Here is a 23,680-nt window from a genome sequence, read left to right on the forward strand (position 1 = left end):
GCAACAGCCTTAACTGGTTTGGCTCAGTGGATAGAGCGTCGCCCTGTGGACTGAAAGATTCCAGATTCGATTCCGGTCAAGGGCATGTACCTTGGTTGCGGGCACATCCCCCGTAGGAGGTGTGCAGGAGGCAGCTGATCGATATTTCTCTCTCATCGATGTTCCTAACTATCTATCCCTCTCCCTTCTTCTCTGTATAAAAAATCAATAAAATATTTTTTAAAAATACTTTAAAAAAAAGTGAGAGAGAAAGCAACATATAACTGACCATGTCCAAAAATGGGTTCAGGTAGGAATATTCCTACTCTATCTAGAGTTTGTCCTTGTGATTTATTAGTAGTCATCACAAATGCTGACATAACGGGAAACTATCTTCGAATTAATTTAAATGGGTGGCCAGTGTCAAATGGGGACAAATCAATTCTTGGAATCAGAACAATCTCTCCCTCTGCAGATCTTGTTAATATTTCAGCTTTGATAATATTAGGTTGCAATCTTTTGATAATAAATCTGGTACCATTACAAAGACCCCATTTACTATTAAGATTTCTCAATAGCATGATGATTGCACCCACTTTCAATTTTAATTTATGACACGGCATTCCAGAAGGAGTAATACCATTAAGAAATTCAATAGGAAAATTTTCCTTTTCAGCATCATCTGTTGAGTCAATGGAATCATCACTCAAATAGGCGTGAAAATCTCCATCAAGTATATCCAAAATTTCTTCATTTAATTTTTGAACGTGCTCATTTTTTGAACAAAGAATTGCATGTTTAGATATATTTTTAATATTATCTATAGATATACTATTTCCAAAGATGGCTTAAATAATAGATCCATTAAAAATCATTTCATGGGGAATTTCAATAATATCCATTCCTAAATGAAAACTGCTATCAAGTTTGCCATCTCCAAGTTTTACTAACCATTCACTATAAGCAGAATCCTCTGATCTCATATTTGTTTTAAGAGACAACTGTCTGAAACATCCCCAAACACTACAGTACTTTAAACTTATTTGTACTATGGCCAATCGTATAGCATGGCAACACAAAAATCCCCTCTGAAAAGAACTTTCCCACCAAATGCAACATTCAAATTAGCGCCAGCGAGAGCTTTATATGTATGGCACATGTGCGAGTCAAAGTTTATTTTTATATTTCCAGTGCGTCATATGTACCAGTTGGTCGGACAGATGGACAAATGTCGGTCACTTAGCCTTTTATCTATACAGATTATAAGTCATGATTTTAACTTTTTTAAAAATTATCCTTTAATACCTCCAAAGCACAATGAGTAAGAATCTGAAGGTTTATGTGGCTTCTATTTGGTTTCTAGGACAAAGTTCTTTCATTTACCCACCACTCACTTCTCTCCTTTTACTCTTGAATGTTAATTCCAACATAATTTTTGTAACACCTCTTGAAAAGGATCCCACCAAGTTTTTGATAGTCCACATGATAAAACTTACAAAAAAATACAGCATGAGACTTTCATTCTCTCACTAAGTTCTTCATATAACTGTAATTCCTCAGCCTCTAAAGAATGAAAAAGGAGAATAAAAGTGCCTTCTCTCATTCCAAGGCCTTTCTCAGTCAGGCAACCACAAAAAGAAAGAATGAGCCTACAATTCATGCCATGTAATCTCTATCAGGCATAATTCAAATCAAATCCCATCATGCAAAGTCTGGGATAATTAAAATGTATAAGAGAACAGTGGTGACCTGGGGGAGAACTTATGAAACCTTGTCTCCTGCTTTTGCTGACTATTCTTTTCATTATGCTAGACTCCAAGTCCCTATCGGGGACCTGGTCAGATGGCTGTGGGTGCTAACCCACGCCACCTGGATCCGTGATCGGGGACCTGGGCAGCCTGCTGCAGGCATTAACCCACGCTGCCTGCCCTGATCCATGATCCCTGATAGGGGCTTTGAGTCAGCTGCCACTGGCGATGGCTGCTGCGGGCCTTAACCCTCGCCGACTGCCACGGTCCGCGATCGGTGATGGCGGACCTGGGCAGCCGGCTGCGGGCCTTAACCCACGCCGCCTGCCCCGGTCCGCGATCGGTGATGGCGGATCTGGGCAGCCGGCTCTGGGCCCCGGTCTGCGATCGGTGATGGCGGACCTGGGCAGCCGGCTCTGGGCCCCGGTCTGCGATCGGTGATGGCAGACCTGGGCAGCCGGCTCTGGGCCCCGGTCTGCGATCGGTGATGGCGGACCTGGGCAGCCGGCTGCGGGCCTTAACCCACGCCGCCTGCCCGGGTCCGCGATCGGTGATGGCGGACCTGGGCAGCCGGCTGCGGGCCTTAACCCACGCCGCCTGCCCGGGTCCGGATCGGTGATGGCGGACCTGGGCAGCCGGCTGTGGGCCTTAACCCACGCCGCCTGCCCCGGTCCGCGATCGGCGATGGCGGACCTGGGCAGCCGGCTGCGGGCCTTAACCCACGCCGCCTGCCCGGGTCTGCGATCGGTGATGGCGGACCTGGGCAGCCGGCTGTGGGCCTTAACCCACGCCGCCTGCCCCGGTCCGCGATCGGTGATGGCGGACCTGGGCAGCCGGCTCTGGGCCCCGGTCTGCGATGGGTGATGGCGGACCTGGGCAGCCGGCTCTGGGCCCCGGTCTGCGATCGGTGATGGCGGACCTGGGCAGCCGGCTGCGGGCCTTAACCCACGCCGCCTGCCCCGGTCTGCTATCGGTGATGGCGGACCTGGGCAGCCGGCTGCAGGGTTAACTGACTGCCCCGGTCCACCATCATGTCTTGGATCTCACTGGCATGGGTGCTTCCCTCTCCCCCGCCATCTTTGCTGGTTTAACGTGTATATTTGCTTCTGATGGGCTGGTGGGCGTGGCTAGTGGCCGTGGCTGGTGGGCGTGGCTTATGGGTGTAGCGAAGGTGCGGTCAATTTGCATATTACTGTTTTATTAGATAAGATAGCAAAACTTGGAAGCAGCCCAAGTATTCATCAGTAGATGAGTGGATAAAATAGCTATGACACATTTACACAATGGAATACTACTGAGCCGTAAAAAGAAAGGAAACCTCACCCATTGCAGCAGCATGGATGGACCTGGATAGCATTATGCTAAATAAAATAAGCCAGTTAGAGAAAGACAAGTACCATATGATTTCACTCATATGTGGAATCTAATGAACAAACTGAACTAACAAGCAAAATAGAGACAGAATCAGAGATAAAGAGCAGGCAAACAACTCTGGTGATGGCTGGGGGTGGTGGTGGAGAGGATTAAACAAAGTATTTTTTTTTAAAATAGGAAGAATCTATGAACATGGACAACCCATGGTGGGTAGGAGTGGGGGTGAAGTTAGAGAAGGATAGGGGGTTAAATGGTGATGGGAAAAGATATATACTAAAAAAATAAAAGGAGAAAAAAAGTTGTGGCACATTTATACAATGGAATACTATGCAGCCATAAAAAGAAGGAACTCTTACCTTTTGCAACAGCCTGGATGGACCTGGAGACTATTGTGCTAAGTTAAATAAACTAGTCAGAGAAAGAGAAATACCATATGATCTCATTTGTATGTGGAATCTAATGAACAAAATAGAAACAGAGGCATAGATATGTGGGACAAACTGATAGCAGTCAGAGGGGAGTGGAATGGGAGGACTGTATGAAAGAAGCTGAAGGGATTAGCCAAAGAACATATATGCATAACCCATAGACACAGAGAACAGTGGGGTGATGGCCAGAGGGGAGGGGAGACAAAGGCGGGGGGTGGGGGAAGAAGTGAGGACATCTATAATAGTGTCAGCGATAAAAAAAAAATAAATAAAAAGTAAAAAAAAAAAAAAGGAAGAAGTGGCCCTAACTGGTTTGGCTCAATGGATAGAGCATCAGCCTGCGGATTGAAGGGTCCCAGGTTCGATTTCAGTCAAGGGCATGTACCTTGGTTGTGTGCACATCCCCAGTAGGGGGTGTGCAGGAGGTAGCTGATCAATGTTTCTCTCTCATCGATGTTTCTAACTCTCTATCCCTCTCCCTTCCTCTCTGTAAAAAATCAATAAAATATATTTAAAAAAAGGAAGTGGAATTTTATCTCTCCATTTTTATATTTTTAGCCTAGAAGAGTGCTTGATAGATAATGGGTATCTTTTTAACCCAATATTCATTATAGTATGTAAATATTTATTTGTTTGATTCTATTTATTAATTACAAATATTAAATAAATAAAATATGTATTTCATATAAATATGCATTTATTGTATATGATGGAAGTAAATGTCTTTGTTACCATTTACTGAATGAATGAGTGACTCTCAAATGCCTTGGAGCCCATGATTCCTAGAATAAATGATAAACCTTTTTGGCCTTCAAGGTTCCTCCTGACTCCATCCCTGCCCACTTCTCAGTCATTTCATGCTGCTCTCCTGCTGGCCCTCTTCTTTTTGGTGCCGGGGCATTTGCACTTGTCCTTCCCTTGGACCATAATAGCAGATTCAGTCTCATCTGTACACTTCAGCTCAGGAGTATCCCTCCAAGAACCTTTCTCTGACCAACCTTACTTAAAATACATATGCTCCCATACACCGCAGTCAAGACAGTCTCTTCAATAAATGGTGTTGGGAAAATTGGAAAGATATATGCAAAAAAAAAGAAAAGAAAAAGAAACTAGACCACCAACTTACACCATACATAAAAATAAACTCAAAATGGCTAAAGGACTTAAACATAAGACAGGAAACCATAAAAATCCATAGAAGAATCCATAGGCAGCAAAATATCAGGCGTATGCCGTAGCAGTATCTTTACCAATACAGCTCCTAGGGCAGTGGAAACCAAGGAGAAAATAAACAAATGGGACCACGTCAAAATAAAAAGCTTCTGCACAGCAAAAGAAACCATCAACAAAACAACAAGAAAGCCCAGTGCATGGGAGAACATATTTGCCAAAGTTATATCTGATAAGGATCTAATCTGCAAAATTTACAGGGAACTCATACAACTTAACAAAAGGAAGATAAACAATCCATTCAAAAAATGGGCAAAGGACCTAAATAGGAACTTTTTTTGTGTGTGATGATTTCTTTTATTATTTATTTATTTATTTATTTATTTTGGATCACCATGCTTGATCTTGATTTGATTTTTATCAAAAAATTATTTTAAATATAATAATGTTATATGCAATAAACATTAATATTTCAAGAAAAATGATTTTAAATATATCACATGCAATAAACATTAATATATTAAGAAAAATATTTTATAGTTATTTTTCTAAAAAAGTAATGAGGTGTCTTTTCCACCTTCTTTGGGGTCTTCTTGGCAGCGTAACATTGGCTTCTTGGTCTCAGTTTAGAGAGAAATGAATTTTGTATTTTGCAGGAATCCTTTGAGAATGTGATTCCTTTGATGGGGAGAAAGGGCAAATTATTGTAATATTTTTGTATTTTTAACTTTATAAAGATGAAATATCCTCAGGGGTGGAGAAGAGTCGTTTTCATAATTTTCTGAATTTCAGGCATCTGTGCTACATTAGGGCCCAAGTATTTAAACCTTTTGTGAAATGAGAGAAGTGTAAGGCCACTTGCAGGGTGGTCATGTGACAGACTCTCACTGGCGCCAGGTGTTTCCATTTCTGTCACAGGGCAGTACTGCACTCCAGGAGGACAGCGTAGGGCCCTGTCAGCCGGAGCGAGGAATGAGGCAGCTCATGGTGGTCATGCCACACCCGGGATTGTCCCCCCTCTAAGGACAATGAATGCAAAGGCTTCGTCTCCTTGGCGTGCAGTTCAAATCCTCACGGCCCACGGCAGGGTGAATTTTGTCAGCATGTTGGGTTGTACGTGCTAGTGTGATTTCCTCCAACGTGCTGCTCTGCATACCTTCCCGTCCAGGTCTCTGCAGGTGTTCGGAGCTGAGCGGCCTGGGGCAGGGCTCCTGTGTCAGAATCATGCTCCCATCTCCTGACTTCTCTGAGCGGAACTCAGAAGAGAGAATGAGGGAAACTATTTTATTTGTACTCATGAACTCGGCTGTAATCAGTTATACCATATAGGATGTCAAACAATACCACTGGTCAAAATAAAGCCTATTTTTCAAATTTAAACACAAAAAAAAAAAAAAGAAAGAGAGAAAAGAAAAGAAACAAAAAGAAAAAAATATTTTAAATATAATAATATTACCAAAACTGTACTAACATAGTATAATATCACAAAAGTTGTAGGAAATATTGAAAATCTGCAAATAACAGGATTATTTCTTTTATATTCTAAAATATATTTTTCTCTGGCTCTATTTTTGTTCACCAGTTTATGTTGTTCATTATATTCCACAAATGAGTGAAATCATGTGATATTTATCTTTCTCTGACTGGCTTATTTCACTTGCCATAAAGCTCTCCAGGTCCATCCATGCTGTTGCAAATGGTAAGAATTCCTTCTTTTTTACAGCAGCGTAGTATTCCACTGTGTAGATGTACCATGGTTTTTTAATCCACTCCTCTGCTGATGGGTACTTAGGCTGTTTTTTGAAAGTGGACATACAGAAGGCCAAGAGACATATGAAAAACATGCTCAAAGTCACTAATCATCTGAGAGATACAAATAAAAAAGACAATGAAGTACCATCTCACACCTGTCAGAATGGCTATTATCAACAAATCAACAAACGACAAGTGCTGGTGAGGATGCGGAGAAAAAGGAACCCTCGTGCACTGCTGGTGGGAACGCAGACTGGTGCAACCACTGTGGAGAACAGTATGCAGTTTCCTCAAAAAACTAAAAATGGAACTCCCATTTGACCCAGTGATCCCACTTCTAGGAATATATCCCAAGAAACTAGAAACACCAATCAGAAAGGATATATGCACCCCTATGTTCATAGCAGCACAATTTATGATAGCTAAGATTTGGAAACAGCCTAGGTGCCCGTCAGTAGATGAGTGGATTAAAAAAAACTGTGGTACATCTACACAATGGAATGCTACCCTGCTGTAAAAAAGAAGGAATTCTTACTATTGCAACAGCATGGATGGAGCTGGAGAATACATTATGCTAAGCGAAATAAGCCAGTCAGAGAAAGATAAATATCACATCATCTCACTCATTTGTGGAATATAATGAACATAAACTGATTAACAAAAATAGACTCAGATTCAGAGAAGCATTGAACAGACCGACAAACCTCAGAGGAAGGAGGGGTGGAGGGAAGGGATAAGAGATCAACCAAAGGACTTATATGCATTGCATATAAGACTAACCAATGGACACAGACACTAGGGCGGTGAGGGCATGTGATGTTGGGTGGGAGTGGCCAGGGAGAGGTCAATTGGGGAGGTGGGGAAGGAGACATATGTAAAACTTTAAACAATAAAGAATTTAAAAAATAAATTAAAAGTATATAAAATACATATGGTCTCATTACTTCCCTCCCAATACTCAGTGTTTATTAATGTGTACATAACATTATTTGTCTGTTCATCTACCTCCTAATATAATAATTAAGTTAGAAATAAGGAAGGAACTGCTCTGCCTTATTCATCATTAAATTTCAAAACTGGAGTATGTGGCATATAGTACATGCTTAACAAATGATTAAATGAGGTCAGGCATCTGTGTGGTTAATTGAGTTATTGGCTTACTGGGGCCTCCCCCTGACTCTGGACATTGTTTTGTTGTTGTTATCCTCACCCGAGGATATTTTTTCATTACTTTTAGATAGAGTGACAGGGAGGTTGGGAGGGAGAGAGAGAGAAAAAGAAAGAGAGAGATTAATGTGAGAGAGACACATCAATTGGTTTTCTCCTACACATGACCTGACTGGGCCAGGAATAGAACCTGCAACTCAGGTAGGTGGCCTTGACTGGGTCTCAAACCCAGGGTACATGGGTCAATGCTCTAACCACTGAGCAACACAGACCAGGGCCAGACATATTTATTCTGACTTCATTTACATCAGTTCAACATCAGACTAGAAAACACGTCTCTTTTCTATTTGACGATGATGTAGGGACTTATCAGACTCATGGGGATTTTTCCTCAGGAGAGGGGATGGATTTATACAGAGGCCACATGTTGTAGTTAAAAGCTTGGGCTCTGAAGTCAGATAGACTGACATGAATCCTACCCCCAATACTTGACAGTGGTGTGACCCTGTCAATGTTAATTAGTCTCTTTGAACACCAGGTTCCTCTTTCCCTCATAGTATAATTGTGAGAATTAAATAAGAACTTTAATTCTCATTTATGAGTACAAGAACTCATAGTTAATGTTGAGCTACTTCCCATTATTATACACTAGTGGCCTGGTGCACAAAATTCGTGCATGGAGGGGGGTTCCCTCAGCCCAGCCTGCACCCTCTCCAATCAGACATCCCTCTCACAATCTGGGACGGTTGGCTCCTAACTGCATATCTGTCTGATCACCCCTAACTGCCTCTGCCTGCCTGCCTGATTGCCCCTAACCTCTCTGCCTCCCTGCCTGATTGCCTCTAACTGCCCTCTCCTGCCAGCCTGCTCTTGCCTCCCAACTGCTCTCCCCTGCCGACCTGTTCTCGCCCCCCAACTGCCCTCCCTTGCTGGCCTGATCTTGCCCCCAACTGCTCTCCCCTGCTGGCTTTATATCACCCTCAAATTACCCTCCCCTGCCAGCCTGGTTGCCCCCAACCACCCTCCCCTGCTGTCCTGATCTCGCCCTCAACGGCCCTCCCCTGCCAGCCTGATCTTGCCCCCCACTGCTCTCCCCTGCCAGCCTGATCACCCCTAACTGCCTCTGCCTGCCTGATCACCCCCAACTGCCCTCTCCTGCTGGTCAATTTTGTTCTGATTGGTCGGTTTCTATGCCAATCAGCGTCAAAAGCTCCACCTCCTAGGCAGCCATTGGCTCCTCACAGTTCACCCAGATTTGGTTCTGATTGGTTGGTTTCTATGCCAGTCAGTGTCTCCGGGCCTATCTCTGGGCCTGATCAGAGAGGCGGGGCTGATCAGCAGCCCCACAGAGTCCTGGAGAGAAAGAGAGGCATGGCTGCTGGTGAAGCCCAGAGAGAAAGAGACTGTCCTGGCCGGTGTGGCTCAGTGGATAGAGGGTCGGCTTGCGGACTGAAGGGTCCCGGGTTCGATTCCGGTCAGGGCACGTACCTTGGTTGCAGGCACGTCCCCAGGTGGGGGCGTGCAGAGGCAGCTGATGGATGTGTCTCTCTCATTGATGTTTCAACTCTCTCTCCCTCTCCCTTCTTCTCTGTAAAAAAATCAATACTAAAAAAAAAAAAGAGAGAGAGAAAGAGACAGGCAACGCTGATCAACAGCTGCCATGGAGGCTGAGGATCAGACCCTGCCTCTCTCTCTGGGCCTCTCTCTGGGCCTGATCCACAGCCCCCTCGGCAGTCAGTGCTGGGTCACCACGGCAACCCTGCACTGACTGCAGGACTGACTTCTGGTGTTCGGTCGAGCCTTTGGTTGATCGTTATGGGCCTTAGATTTTTATATACTAGGATATTTTTCCAGGTCCTAAATGGCTATAGTCTAAATGTCCAAGAAGGGAGACAATGACTTGATGAAATGAACATGAAGAACTCCCTGGGGCCCAGCCCCAACCATGTGAGGCTTTCCTGGTGGGACCCAGAAGCTGCACCAGACAAAGGCTCCTTCAGTGATTCTAATGAAGCTGAAGTTTGGGGACTATTAACCCAATCCTCTTAGGTTTCAGAGGAGAAGACTGAGGCCCATTTTCCTCCCAGCTGGTGCCATGCTTGCTCACCCACACGGGATGGTCTGTGAAGCACACACTAGCTACACTTTCCCAGGATGCATGGGTTTGGGGAAGGAAGCCTTGGCCAGTGCTGCTCAGTATCAGGATTCCAGTGCAGAGAGCTCAGACCACCTTGGCCAGCGGGAGCTCACTATGTAGCTGGGGTCAGGTGAGGGACAGTCACTTCCATCATCACCTGCTCAATCCCCACTCAGGGAAGCCCCAGGAGCAGGAGAGTCCCTGCAGTGTGGCTCCCCCTCAGACAGGGGTTGCCTGACCACCTGGGAGCAGGAAGGAACAGAAGAGCCACCCAGCTCCCAGAGCGTTCATCCCAGTAAAAACCCCTTCATCCTGGGACCATTTACTCAGTGCCCTGGGACCAGATTCAGGCTTCCCAGCATCTGAAGTGCATTTGGCCTCTGGAATTCCTTAAGTCCCAATCTGAGCTACTGTAGGCCAACTTTAAAAGGGAACAACTCAGGTTCCCAGGTTCCTGTGAAGACAAAGAACCTTGTAGTGGGATCCAATTCTATGTTCTGTTGCAGGGCAAGTCCTTTAGCCTAACAGGGCCCCTAGTGCAGTCCTGTGTCCCACCCAGCTCCCCACCTGCTTCCACCAGATACTCCACATTTTTCTGGCTAAGTTCACTTAACCCTAATGGAGAAAACATATAGCTTTTCTATTATGTTTATAGTCAACTCGTGTAGTCATTGCTTCATTTGTCTGACTAGTATTCCAGGGTCTGTGCTGTGCTCTGAGATTCACAGGTGAGTGAAAGGTGAGTGATGCTGTCAGATAGACAGTCAAGGAACAGCCATGAAGCAGCGTGGTGGACTAATGGCCACCTGGGAAGCCAGAGTGGCTGGGAGTCAGGCAGAGCAGGGTCAAGGACAGGCTCTGCTCCTTACCTGACCCATGGACCTGAGCAAGTCATTTACTTATCTGAGTGTTTTTTTTTAATTGTGGCAAAACATACACATCATACAATTTGCCATTTAAGTGTACAGTTCAGTTGTGTTGAGTACATTCACGTTGTTGTGCACCCATCACCATCATCCATCCACATAAAGTTTTCTCCTTCCAAATGAAGCTCTTTACCCACTAAAGACTAATGTCCATTCTCTCTCCCTCCAGTCCCTGGTACCCACCATTCTTTCTGTCTGTAAGAAATTGACTGCTCTAGGGACCTCATATAAGTGAAAGCATACAGTATTTATATTTTTGTGACAGATTTATTTCACTCAGCATAATGTCCTCAGGGTTCATCCACATTGTAGTGAGTGCCAGAATTTCATCTCAGATATTTTCATCTACTTCTTTGCAGAATGGTGATGATTTATAGTTCTCTAGAGAGAATATAGTAAGAAGCAGAGATAAAACATGTATAGCTCTGTCACAGAGCAGGTAAGTGAAAGATATAATGAAATGTGGAAAGAGACTGCAAGCAAAATAGAAAGAGTCAAATCTACCTGTTCATTTGGAGCTGTGAGGTTTGGGAACTTCCTTCAGAAGCTGCCCACAGTAATATGGAGGTGAGGGAGAGTGTGTGGCCAGGCTGTGGTTTGTGAGTCTGGCTTCATTCTTCCCAGGAGGTATGTGTTGAAGTGGAATGGAGTGGACGGTAGAGAGCATATGTTTCATCCCCTGGTCTGTGATGGTTTTCCAACACTGGAAAATCATGAGGAAGAAAGGCCTACCAGGTGCTGAATGCAGTCCCACAGGCTGTGGGAAGAAGTGGGTGAGGCCTCCCAGGGTACTCTCCCAACACCTTGCATCCGGGAAGGAAGGAAGGAGACCACAGCAATGAGAGGCCATTACCTTTGGGTGTACTACAGACACCAGACCAGCAGGTGTAGAGGAAGCAACTAGAATCATGCGAAGAGGCAGCAGAGGTGACAACAGTCAGTAAAAATAGGGTGTTTGCCATGATCCACATGTTCTGTGGGGATCTTGGATTCTACCAGTCACTGTTGGAAAGATCTCTACACTCCCTCAGGGAGTGAAGACTGGCTTGGGAAAAGTAGTTACCAGGATTGCCCCAAAAGCCAGAAATGCAGGCAGCACTTGCCTTACCTAAATCCATGCTCTGCTTATGCTAATAGGCCATGGAAATCAATTTGAAGGGACAGAGAAACCTCTGAAGAAAGAACCAAAGGGAACAGGAGCCAGACAGGACCATCTAAGAAAGAAAGCAAATCCTTCTGCTTTGTCTACCACCATAGCATCTCAAGAGGAATCTGGCCACCATGAGTAAGAGCCAGTGACATGACAGAGGCAAGATTAGTTGCATCTCCAAGAACTTGCTGTCACAGAGCCATGGTGTGGAATAAATCTTGTTATATGATATTAAAGAAATAAAAGAAGAAATAAAAATTATGAGAGAAAAAAGCAGATTTGGAAAATAAACCAATAGAACATCTAAAATAAAAAATATAATAATTGAAATTTAAAACTAAAAGAAGAGTTGAAAAGCAAGAGAGACAATTAAAAAAAAATGAATGAATTGGAAAACTGGGTCTGAGTATTGGAAGAGATGTATGATAGAATATAAAAGTAAAACAAGAAAGTCTAATATATATCTAATAGGAATTCCAGAAAGAAATAATATGGAAAACAAGGGAAAGAAAATATTCAGAGACCATTTTCCAGTGGTATCTACAGTACCACATTAGACCCAGGTGAGAAGGTGCCCTGCTCTGGGCCCTGCACCAAGGAGCCCTGGTGCTTTAGAGTGGCTTCCTTGAAATTTTCTGCATCTCCTTTTAAAGATGAGGACTGAAAAGAAAGGCGACAATGTTTAGCAGGGTGCCCAGAGCCTGGAACAAGAGCAGTATGGATCACCACAGCCCTATTTCTTTCCTTCAAGACATTCTCTGACTCTACCTGACTTATAGGGACAGATGCTCCAAAGATCTTCACGTCTTCCCCCTTGGGTTTTCCTGGGGCCCTGTGGCTGGGACTTGGCCTCAAGAAGTGGCCTGCTGAGTGGGTCACTCAATGGAAAAAGAAGAATTTTTTTTCTTGGGATCATATATGATTGAGCTGCCAAAATGATGCTGACACGCTGACTTTGTTGAGTCTATTGATTTAAATAGACAAGGACCCCACAAAAAGTATTTGCGCAGGACCCCACACATCCTTTCATTTTTCAATAGAAGCAAATATCCATGAATCACACTGTTAGTCTGAGATTGCAGACCACAAGTGACAGAGAGCTTCTTTAAAGCAACCAGAGAGGGAAAACAATTGCTTAGGAAGGAACGACAGCTGCCCTGACCAAGAGCTTTCAAGAACAGTCAAGGTCTGATGGCTTTGGAACAATATTTTCAAAATGCTGAAGGAAACTGTCCACCTAGAATTCTGTATCCAGGTAAAATTTCATCTAAAATATGTGTCCGGGTAAAATTAAGTCATTTTGAGACAAAAAACAACAACAAAAACAGATTTCACCACTCATGGAGTCTCACTGAGGAAACAAAGAATTTTTTTTTAATTGATTTTTTTACAGAGAGGAAGGGAGAGGGATAGAGAGTTAGAAACATCTATGAGAGGAACATTGATCAGCTGCCTCCTGCACACCCCCTACTGGGGATGTGCCCATAACCAAGGTACATGCCCTTGACCGGAATCGAACCTGGGACCCTTCAGTCCACAGGCCGACGCTCTATCCACTGAGCCAAACCGGTTAGGGAAGAAACAAAGAATTTTATTCAAGAAAAAAAAAAATAACCTGGGTGGAAAGAATAAGGTGAAAGAAACAATTGTGAGCAAATAAATAAATAAAAATTAATATTTGGGCAAATCAATATGAATTTGCTATATAAAATAACAATGATAATTATGGCTGATAGAAGGTTTGAAAGCAAAGTGGAGATTTAGTCTCTTAATATTGTTGAGGTGTGTACACATGTTAAAATACATCAAATATGTCATTATTCTTTTTGTCAATTTTACCTCAATAAAACTGTTTAAATAAACAAAGAAAAGTGGAACTAAAATTCTCAACAGTAAGAGTCTGAATGATGAAGGAGATGAGAGTTAAAATTTCTAAGGTCTTTATGTTATTCAGAAGAAGGTTAAAGATATTAACACTAGACTTTGTTAAATCAAGTCTGATTTTAAAAATTTAAGTGCCACTGACTAAAAGAAAAGAAATAGATTATGTAACTTCCAAACCACTAGAAAGAAAATATTGGAATAAGGAAAATGGAAAAACCCAAAAGAAGTCAGGAAAGAGAGAAACAAAAGAAAAAGGACGGTAAATAGGAAGTATAAAATAACATTATTAATATCTCAATAACCACAATTAGCTTAAACTGTCTAAACTCAACAACATTCAAATGCAAAGACTATCCAAATTAAATAAAACCCCAAACCCATAGTTGTTTGCAAGAGACAAACCTAAAACAAAACAATGATTAATGGAAAAATGATTATAGGAAAAATATTCAGGCAAATACTGATTTAAAGAAAATTGGGATGGCTATATTAATATAAGACCAAATGAATATAAATTAAATTAGAATTGAATGACAGAGAAAAAGACTATACAAAAAATTAATAAAACAAAGAGCTGGTTATTTGAAAAGATTAATAAAATTGACAACCCCCTAGCAGATTCACTAAGGAAAAAATATAAAAAACTTATGTAAACAAAATCATAATGAAAGAGAAGGCACCACAGACATCACAGATATACAGAAGGTCATACTAGAATATTATGAAAGGCTACGTGCCACCAAATTCAATAACCTAGAAGAAATGGATAAGTTCCTAGAAATATATAACCTTCCTAGACTGAAACATGAAGAACTGGAAAATCTAAAAAGACCAGTGAACAGTGGGGAAATGGAAACAGCAATCAGGTCGGCGGCGGCAGCGCCTTAGCAGCGGCGGCAGCAGCAGCAGCGGAGGCTCCCGCCGTCTCAGCCCCGCGCTGGTGCCACCTCCCTCGGTCCTTCTGCGCTTCCTCCCTCCGTTTGCACCATGGCTGATCAACTGACTGAAGAACAGATTGCTGAATTCAAGGAAGCTTTCTCCCTATTTGACAAAGATGGCGATGGGACCATCACAACAAAGGAACTTGGCACTGTCATGAGGTCACTGGGTCAGAACCCAACAGAAGCCGAATTGCAGGATATGATCAATGAAGTGGATGCTGATGGCAATGGCACCATTGACTTCCCAGAATTTTTGACTATGATGGCTAGAAAAATGAAAGATACAGACAGTGAAGAAGAAATCCGCGAGGCATTCCGAGTCTTTGACAAGGATGGCAATGGGTACATCAGTGCGGCAGAGCTCCGTCATGTCATGACAAACTTAGGAGAAAAACTAACAGATGAAGAAGTAGATGAAATGAACAGAGAAGCAGATATTGATGGAGATGGACAAGTCAACTATGAAGAATTCGTACAGATGATGACTGCAAAATGAAGACCTACTTTCAACTTTTCCCCTCCTCTAGAAGAATCAAATTGAATCTTTTACTTACCTCTTGCAAAAAAAAAAAAAAAAGAAAAAATCATTTACTCATTCTGTTTCTATATAGCAAAACTGAATGTCAAAAGTACCTTCTGTCCACACACACAAAAAATCTGCATGTATTGGTTGGTGGTCCTGTCCCCTAAAGATCAAGCTACACATCCGTTTTACAGTATAAATCCTCGTACTACCTTAACGATAAGGAAGCATTTAGTGGACTCCTTGCAGTTCCATTTGCTAATGATTAATACACTGTTTGGGCTGGCCAGTTTTTCATGCATGCAGCTTGACAATTGAGCACAGTCAGGCATTTGTATTAAAAAGGAAAAACAAAAAAACAAATTCAAAGCGTATTTAAATGGGTGCTAGTTCAGTTTGTTAGTAGAAATTGTCATAGTTGGTTTGCTGAAAGCAAACGCATTTAAAATTGGTTTACCTCAGGAAGTTGTGTAGAAAAATGGGTGAAGGATAAACTGTCTAGACGTAGCCCCACTAGCAGGATGATGGTCCCTCTTGTACTTCCATGTGCCCCAACCCGTGGTGATGGTGAGGCATCCTGGTGGCATGCCCACCAATGTTGGCTTCTCGGTGTATGCATTATACTAGAGCAAAATGGGTGTCAGGCTATCACCATTCACACAAACTTTTAAAAGAAACTTTTACCAAGGGAGCATCTTTGGACTCTCTGTTTTTAAAACCTCCTGAACCATGACTTGGAGCCAGCAGAGGTAGGCTGTGGCTGTGGACTTCAGCACAACCATCAGCATTGATGTTCAAGAAATTACAACTTATGTCCATTCCAAGTTGTAAATGCTAGTCTTTTTGTGTGTTTTTTTTCCCCAATAAAAAGACCATTAACTTAAAAAAAAAACAACAATCAAAAAATTAAAATTCACCAGTAAATTCTACCAAGCATCAAAAGGAGTTTTGATATCTATCTTTCTCAAACTCTTCCAAAAAATTGAAGAAGAGGCAATACTTCCTAACACATTTTATGAGACCAACATAACCCTGATACCAAAACTTGGCAAGGATAATACACAAAAAAGAAAACTTCTGACCAATTCATCTCTAATGAATACAGATGCAAAAAAAATTCTAAACTAAATACTAGCAAATCAAATATAACAATACATTAAAAAATAGATCACGTTCAACTGGGGTTCATTCCAGGGTTACAAGGATGGTTCAACATACACAAATTAATCAATGTAATATACCACATTAATAAAACAAAGGATAAAAATAATATGATATTATCAATAGATGCAGAAAAAGCATAAGATACAATATCCATTTATGATCAAAACTCTCAATAGTTATAGAAGGAAAGTACCTCAACATAATAAAGGCCACCCATGACAAACCCACAGCCAATATCATACTCAATGGTGAAAACAAGAGAGCTATTCCTCTAAGATAAGGAACAAAACAAGGACATCCACTCTTATCACTTTTATTCAACACTAGAGGCCCGGTGCATGAAACTTGTGCATGGGGGGGTGTGTCCATCAGCCCAGCCTGCACCCTCTCCAATCTGGGACCCCTCTAGGGATTGAACCTAAACGGGCAGTCGGACATCCCTCTCACAATCCAGGACTGCTGGCTCCCAATTGCTCGCATGCCTGCCTTCCTGATTGCCCCTAACCGCTTCTGCCTGCCAGCCTGATCACCCTCTAACCACTCCCTTGCTAGCCTGATTGATGCCTAACTGCTCCCCTGCCAGCCTGTTTGCCCCTAAATGCCCTTCCCTGCAGGCCTGGGTCCCCCCCCGCAACTGCCCTTCCCTGCAGGCCTGGTCATCCCCAACTTCCCTCCTCTGCTGGCCTGGTCACCCCTAACTGCCCTCCCCTGCTGGCCTGATCACCCACAACTGCCCTCCCTTGCAGACCAACTGCCATTCCCTGTTGGCCATCTTGTGGCGGCCATCTTGTCCCTCCCAACTGCCATCCCCTGTTGGCCATCTTGTGGTGGCCATCTTGTGTTCACATGGGGTCAATCATCTTTGACCACATGGGGGCAGCCATCTTGTGTGTTGGAGTGATGGTCAATTTGCATATTATTCTTTTATTAGATTAGATAGGATAGAGGCCTGGTGCATGGGTGGGGGCCAGCTAGTTTTCCTTGAAGGGTGTCCCGGGTCAGGGTGGGGGTTCCCCTGGGGCATGGAGTGGCCTGAGTGAAAGGCCTGTGGTGGTTTGCAGGCTGGCCAGGCCCCCCAGCGACCCAAGCAGAGGCCCTGGTATCTGGGATTTATTTATCTTCTATAATTGAAACTTTGTAGCCTTGAGCAGAGCCAAGCCTCCTGCTTGCTCTGTGGCCATAGCCATTTTTGTTGGGATTTATTTATCTTCTATAATTGAAACTTTGTAGCCTTAAGCGGAGGCCAAGGCAGGCCAGGGCAGGTGGAAAGCTTGGCTTCCTCCATTGCCGGGAAAACCCAAGCCTCCTGCTCTCTCTGTGGCCGCAGCCATCTTGGTTGGGTTAATTTGAATACTTGCTCCTGATTGGCTGGTGGGTATGGCTTTGTGGGTGTAGCAGAGGTACGGTCAATTTGCATATTACTCTTTTATTAAATAGGATAGTGCTGGAAATCATAGCCAGAGCAACAAGGCAAGAGAAAGAAATAAAAGGCATCCAAATTGGGAATGAAGTAGTAAAATTGTCCAGTTTTGCAGATGACATGATTCTTCATATAGAAAACCTTAAGACTCCACCAAAAGCTATCAGAAACAATAAACAAATACAGTAAAGTTACAGGATACGAAATCAATGTACAAAGATTTATTGTGCTCCTATGTTGGTAACAATGAAATTTCAGAAAAAGAAATGAAAGGAAAAAACACAGCAAAACAGCATGGTAGTGACAGAGAAATAGACACACTGACCAATGGAACAGAATTGAGAGTTCAGAAATAAAACCACATATACATGTGCAAATAATTTTTTATAAAGGAGCCAAAAACACACAATGGAGAAAAGAAATTCTCTTCATTGTATGGTGCTGGAAAAATTGAAAAGCCAAATGCAAAAGAGTGGAACTAAATTACAGTTTTTCCCCATGTGCAAAAATTAACTCAAAGTGGATCAAAGACCAAAATAGAGGACCTGAAACAATAAGTTACAAATTAGAAAATATATGTATTAAGCTTATGGACCTTAATCATTGAGAACATTTTATGAATTTGATCCCAAAGGCAAGGGAAGTAAAGGCAAAAACAAATGAGTGGGACTATATCAAACTAAAAAGCATCTGCACAGCAAAATAAACCAACAACTAAACAAAAAAGCAACCAATCAAATGGGAGATGATATTTGCAAACACCAGCTCCTACAAGAAGTTAATATCTAAAATATATAAAGAACTCATAAAACCCAGCACTAAACACATAATCCAATCTTTAAAAAATGGGCAGAGGACCTGAACAGACACCTCTCCTAAGAAGACATACAAATGGCCAACAGATACATGAAAAGATGTTCAACTGCATTAGCTATTAGGGAAATGAAAATAAAAACTACAATATGATACCACCTCACACTTGTTAGAATGGCTATTATTAACAAGATAGGTAATAACAAATGTTGGAGAGGTTGGAGAGGAAGAGGAACCCTCATTCACTGCTGGGGGAATGTAAACTGGTACATCCATTATGAAAAACAGTGTGGAGGTTCCTCAAAAAATAAAGAATAGAGTTACCATATGATCCAGTAATCCCTCTTCTGGGTATCTATCAGAAAAACTCGAATACATTTATTCTCAAAGATATACGCACCTCTATGTTCATTGCAGTATTATTCACGGTGGCCAAGACATGGAGACAACCAAAGTGTCCTATGATAGGCACTTTGTGAAGATATGTCACATATATACTGTAGAATACTACTCAGCCATAAGAAAAGATGAAATACTGCCATTTACAACAACATGGATGGACCTTGAGAATATTATGCTAAGCAAAATAAGTCAGCCAGAAAAAGCTAAGAACCATATGATTTCACTCATATGTGGGATATACTGAAGCTCATAGACACATACTGTTGTATGGTGGTAACTAGAAGGGAGGGGGTGGGAGGTAATGAAGGGTAAAAGAGGACAAATATATGGTGAAGGAAGATGATTTGACTTTGTGGGGTGGGCCACAATGCAATATACAGATCATGTATCATAGAAATGTACACTTGAAACCTATATAATCCTATTGACCAGTGTCACCCTAACAAATTTAAAAAAATGAATTTTAAGGCAAAAAATATTTTTGTTAGGGTTGTTAAAGAAGATCATTGTGAAAACTGTATTTTTTTTTAAGACCTCTGAAGCAACTACAGAACTGCAGGCCACCCTTCTTGGGAAGAGTGGTTCTAATGCTTGCAAGTAAGAAAAGTTGCTTGGTTGGCTGGTTGGTTCTGGTTTTCATTTGCTGCTTATTGTGGAAGGAAAACCCGGGGAGCATTCAGAAAAGCCAGCATAGTTCCTGACGTGGCCTTATGAGGTTCTGGGCAAGAATTCCCCTTTCCTCATCACCTGTGGTGTTCCCACCCTACAGGGAATCAGACCATCTCTTGGCAGGAGGGTGTTAGACTGTGGTGCAGCTTCTCAGAGATAGTGACCAGTGTGCCTTGGAAGTCATCTGAATTGCTTATAGGTGACCCTGAGTGCTATCACTCCAGACACCTTGTGTCCTGGGGCTGCTTGGGTTCCGAGTGCACCAGAGACCTCTGGCCCTGGGGAAGCTATTAAACTCAGCATTGCACTGCTTTTCAGCAGGTAAACTGGGATCATTGGTCTGGTACCAGTCATCTTGGTGCGAGGTGGGAAGGGGAAGAATTTCTTCCTTGTTGTGGCTTCTTTGAGGGCCTTAGGCTCACATTCCCATGAAGCCCCACTAAGCAACAGACTATGTGTTCCACTCACCCTCCCTTTGCATGACTCTGCTCGCCGAAGTTGAGATTTCTATCTACTGCACATTCTACCTCAGACACCACTGCGTTTTCTCATTAGAACAAAGGGCACTCAGAGCAGGTGCTATGCACACAGAGCCTCAGAGGAGAGGAGGAGGCAGGAACAGGTCTGCACACCCCGAAGCCAAGCCTCACGTGGCACTCCGTTCCAGCAGGAGGCAATGTCTTCCAGATTTAGTTTAGGCCTCAGTATTGAAAAACCTGCCTTGTCTTTTCCAGAGCCATGCAGCAGTTTTGATGATATTCTGCTTCACAGTTGTGTGACCCAGGACTCACCTGTAGCCCTGCGCTCAGAAACTTTTAGTCATTTTTATCTTGAATTGGTTCCCCAACTGGGGTAGTAACATTGGGCCTGAACTATAGCATTTTAATTTCATTGGCAAGGTAAGGGGGATGGCCAAATAAGGAGAGACTGGAAGGCAGAGTATGATGAAGGTGAAATGAAAGGAGTGCTCTGCTATGATGAGCTGAAACATCACTTCCCTTATCACCTCTCTGTCCCTTTGCATCAACTCTGCCTGCTTCTCATTTCAGATTGCCTGTTGTGCCTACTAGAACCCAGTGCCTGGAAGGGTATTAGACAACTCTGTGCCTCGGAGCTGAATAACCTCCTGCTCAGGAACAAGGAATGGATACCACTGCCTCTGGTTTTTCTGTGTTCAAAACATCTCAAGTCACTGTAATCTGAAAATGAAGATGAACCCTCTTTTGGAATTCCTGATACAACCTACTCAGAGGAAAACCAAATTCCATCCTAAGTACAGCCAAAGCAACCAGAGACGGCTCTCAAAAGGCTGGAGTGATCTTCCAGAGATTAGGAGCTGGATGGCATTTGTAAAGCTCTGAGGTCAGTGGCCTAGGTTATCTTGAGAAAGCCTAACTGGCAAGCCCACTTTCTCTGATTGTGGATTTTGGGAAGAGATTGGGCTCAGTCTACTTCCCATGCTTTAGAAACAAAGAGGCCCTGATGACTAATGTGGGGAGAGCAATGGTGATAGAAGGAAGGTGTGGAAATCTGGGGAACTTCTAACGACTGGGGCTTCAATGGAACACTAGAATGTTATCTCTCTATCAGACCTTGCAATACCTCCGCTGATTCTTTCTCAAACATAAAAAGGTTGGAAAAGTAGCACATTAGGGAAAATACAGGATTTTGAAAACTCCACCCAATTCTATGAGCCTCGGTCCAAGTGGGGATGAAGTGAGGCACTCTATCTTGCCAGCTTAGATCTATAGAATAAATCAGAGAGCTGGAAAGGACCTTATATATAATGAAGTCTGGAATATAAATAGATCAGTGTGGGGAAAAGTGAGACCTCGAGAAGGAAAACAACTGACTTATGATTTTTCTGTCATCACGTTATAACCATAAACCACCAACATATTCATTGGCCTCTTATTCTGTTTCAAATACCTCATCTACCACTTCTACTTCGTACTGTAGGTAGCAGGCAGCTGAGGGTAGCCAGGAAGTGTCAGTAGTGCAGAAATTCAGTTCAAATTGTCCCATAGTTGAGATCTGTCCTCAGATGATTCTGAAGCTGTCTATTTAAGGTAGGAGATGAGCTTCTGAGTTGGGGGCACACGTACACCATTTTCAAAGTCTGAGATAAGATGTGTGGAGATCAAATAAGTTTCCAGGATCAAGCATGTCTGTTGTAAACCTGCTCATTTGCAATTTATGGCATGCTCCTAATCCAAAATAACTCTAAAGATGCTGAGATAAGTGGTTATCGTTGACTAGAAGGAAATAAGATTGTTGAGAATGATGTCCAAAAGGCTGGAATTAAAGCCAGAAGATGTTGATAGAGTCTAAATGCATTAAGGATCTCATTTTACATGAGTTGGACTTGAGCCCTTCTGTACCATAGAACAATCCTTGTTTTATTTTTAAAGATCAGGAAGACAATCTCCCTCCCCCTCCTGTGCCCAGGAAATCTTTCTTTGTCCCACATTCCAAGCCTCAGGATTAACTATGGAGAAGTTTTATCTTAAATCTAAATGAATTCCTTTTTCTAGCACTAACCCTTTTACATCATGTGAAATAAATGTCAAATAGAGCTCATTTCTGTCCTTGATACAATAATCCTCACCCACAAAAAGAGCACAGCTAGGTCATTGTGTCTATTTCCCAGTTAGTTAGTTGTGTTTTCATCAGAGGTCATATATCTGAGTCTTTCCAGCAGCTTCTATTCCGGGCCCTGGTTGGCAGGAGTAACTGAATCAGCAGCACTCTGTGAAGCAAGAGGAGGTGCGTGCCATCCCTGCACCGTAAAGATTTTCCTCTGTGACAAGCCTCCCTGATGGGGTGGGCAGCTGTCCATTAACTGAAACCAAATAAGGCTCCCACTGAAGGATGAGAATAGGACACAAATCAGAAGAGGCGATAATTAAGGGCAGTAAATAAAGGGAGGTCCAATGTGGAAAAAACGCAGGGAGGACAAGAATCTCAAACATGGTTATTAATGGCAAGGAGATAAAGTCTTTGGAAAATACAAACACCGAACAAGACCTCAGGAGAATGAAAAAAAGCCAACAAATTATATGTGAGCTTGCAATGTGATACAGCTGAAACAACCACACAGAACACAAGCAATTCTGAATTGCATAGTTGAGGGATCAAGTATAGACCAAGGACCAGAGAGATTTCTCTCTGAGCTCACAGAGACCACATCCAGGGCCCTGGGACAGCAGAGAGACTCAGATGAGATGGAGGGAACTAAAAGGGAAGCAACCACCAAGGGAAAGGAGTGGGAGGCATTGGTTTTAGAAGAGAATAACCACCTAAGCTTGTGCAAGTGGTGACTAGAACAGTGAAAGCCAAGCACCAGGGCAATGGGGAGGCCTGCTGAGGGAGGCCTGCAGCTGGACACGCTAAGTCAACTAAGTGGTGTGACCATAGGGTGCTGGGAGACATCAAGAGGCCGCAGAATCATTGGCTGGAATGGCTCTTTGAAGCATGGTGAAGACCAGGTAAGATGGCAACCATGATGGAGTCTGCACAGCCGCTGATGCAGGGGATCCCCTGAGTCTTGGGTGTGCTCAATGGGAAAGGGACTGCGGGATTTCTTCCAGCCTTTCCGGATACCCACTGTGGTGATGCCATCAAAGGCCAAAGCTCTCAAGGACTGGGCTGCCTATTCCCACCTTTGCTCAAGACCCTGACTTTGGTGAGAGGCTGCACAATAAAAATTATTCCATCGCCCTGCCACCATGCCTGATCTTTCTATAATTTCTTGTGAGCTGTTCTCTACCCATATTTTCACAAAAAGCCAACACAAGAGATGAAAGCAGTGGAAGACAGAGGAGACAACAGAGTGGCAGAGAAGGTGGGGAAGGCTCTTGGGCAGGAGGATGGAGTGGTAGAAAGCTGAGTGGAGAGGCGTGTGGGGTGGCCCTGTGGTCCAGGCCCATGGTTAATGGCCTGTGGGTCTGAAAAGCTTGGGCAAAGAGCCAGTGGCCCCCAGCAGCCTCCAAGGGCATCAGACAGTGGGCTAAAGGCAGGTAACATCCTCCGG

The 23,680-nt window shown here is 43.1% G+C and overlaps 2 protein-coding genes across 3 annotated transcripts in view; both read left to right on the forward strand.

Annotated features, from left to right (window-relative positions):
- TNFRSF19 (TNF receptor superfamily member 19) overlaps positions 1–23,364 on the forward strand; it is a 157,795-nt gene extending 134,431 nt beyond the window's left edge. Inside the window, exon 10 of one of the 2 annotated variants that reach the window (XM_054719746.1) lies at positions 20,697–23,364. In XM_054719746.1, coding sequence (XP_054575721.1) covers positions 20,697–20,845 — 149 coding nt within the window. In that variant the 3' untranslated portion in view covers positions 20,846–23,364. The remainder of the gene's footprint in view (positions 1–20,696) is intronic. The other variant, XM_054719747.1, reaches the window with a different exon arrangement.
- LOC103304916 (calmodulin-1-like) lies at positions 14,598–15,235 on the forward strand. The gene has a single exon (XM_008161685.3). The coding sequence runs from the start codon at positions 14,703–14,705 to the stop codon at positions 15,150–15,152; it is 450 nt and encodes a 149-aa protein (XP_008159907.2). The 5' UTR covers positions 14,598–14,702; the 3' UTR covers positions 15,153–15,235.
- Positions 23,365–23,680: the final 316 nt, after the last annotated feature.

Source organism: Eptesicus fuscus, chromosome 8 (assembly GCF_027574615.1).
Source record: "Eptesicus fuscus isolate TK198812 chromosome 8, DD_ASM_mEF_20220401, whole genome shotgun sequence".
Taxonomy (NCBI): domain Eukaryota; kingdom Metazoa; phylum Chordata; class Mammalia; order Chiroptera; family Vespertilionidae; genus Eptesicus; species Eptesicus fuscus.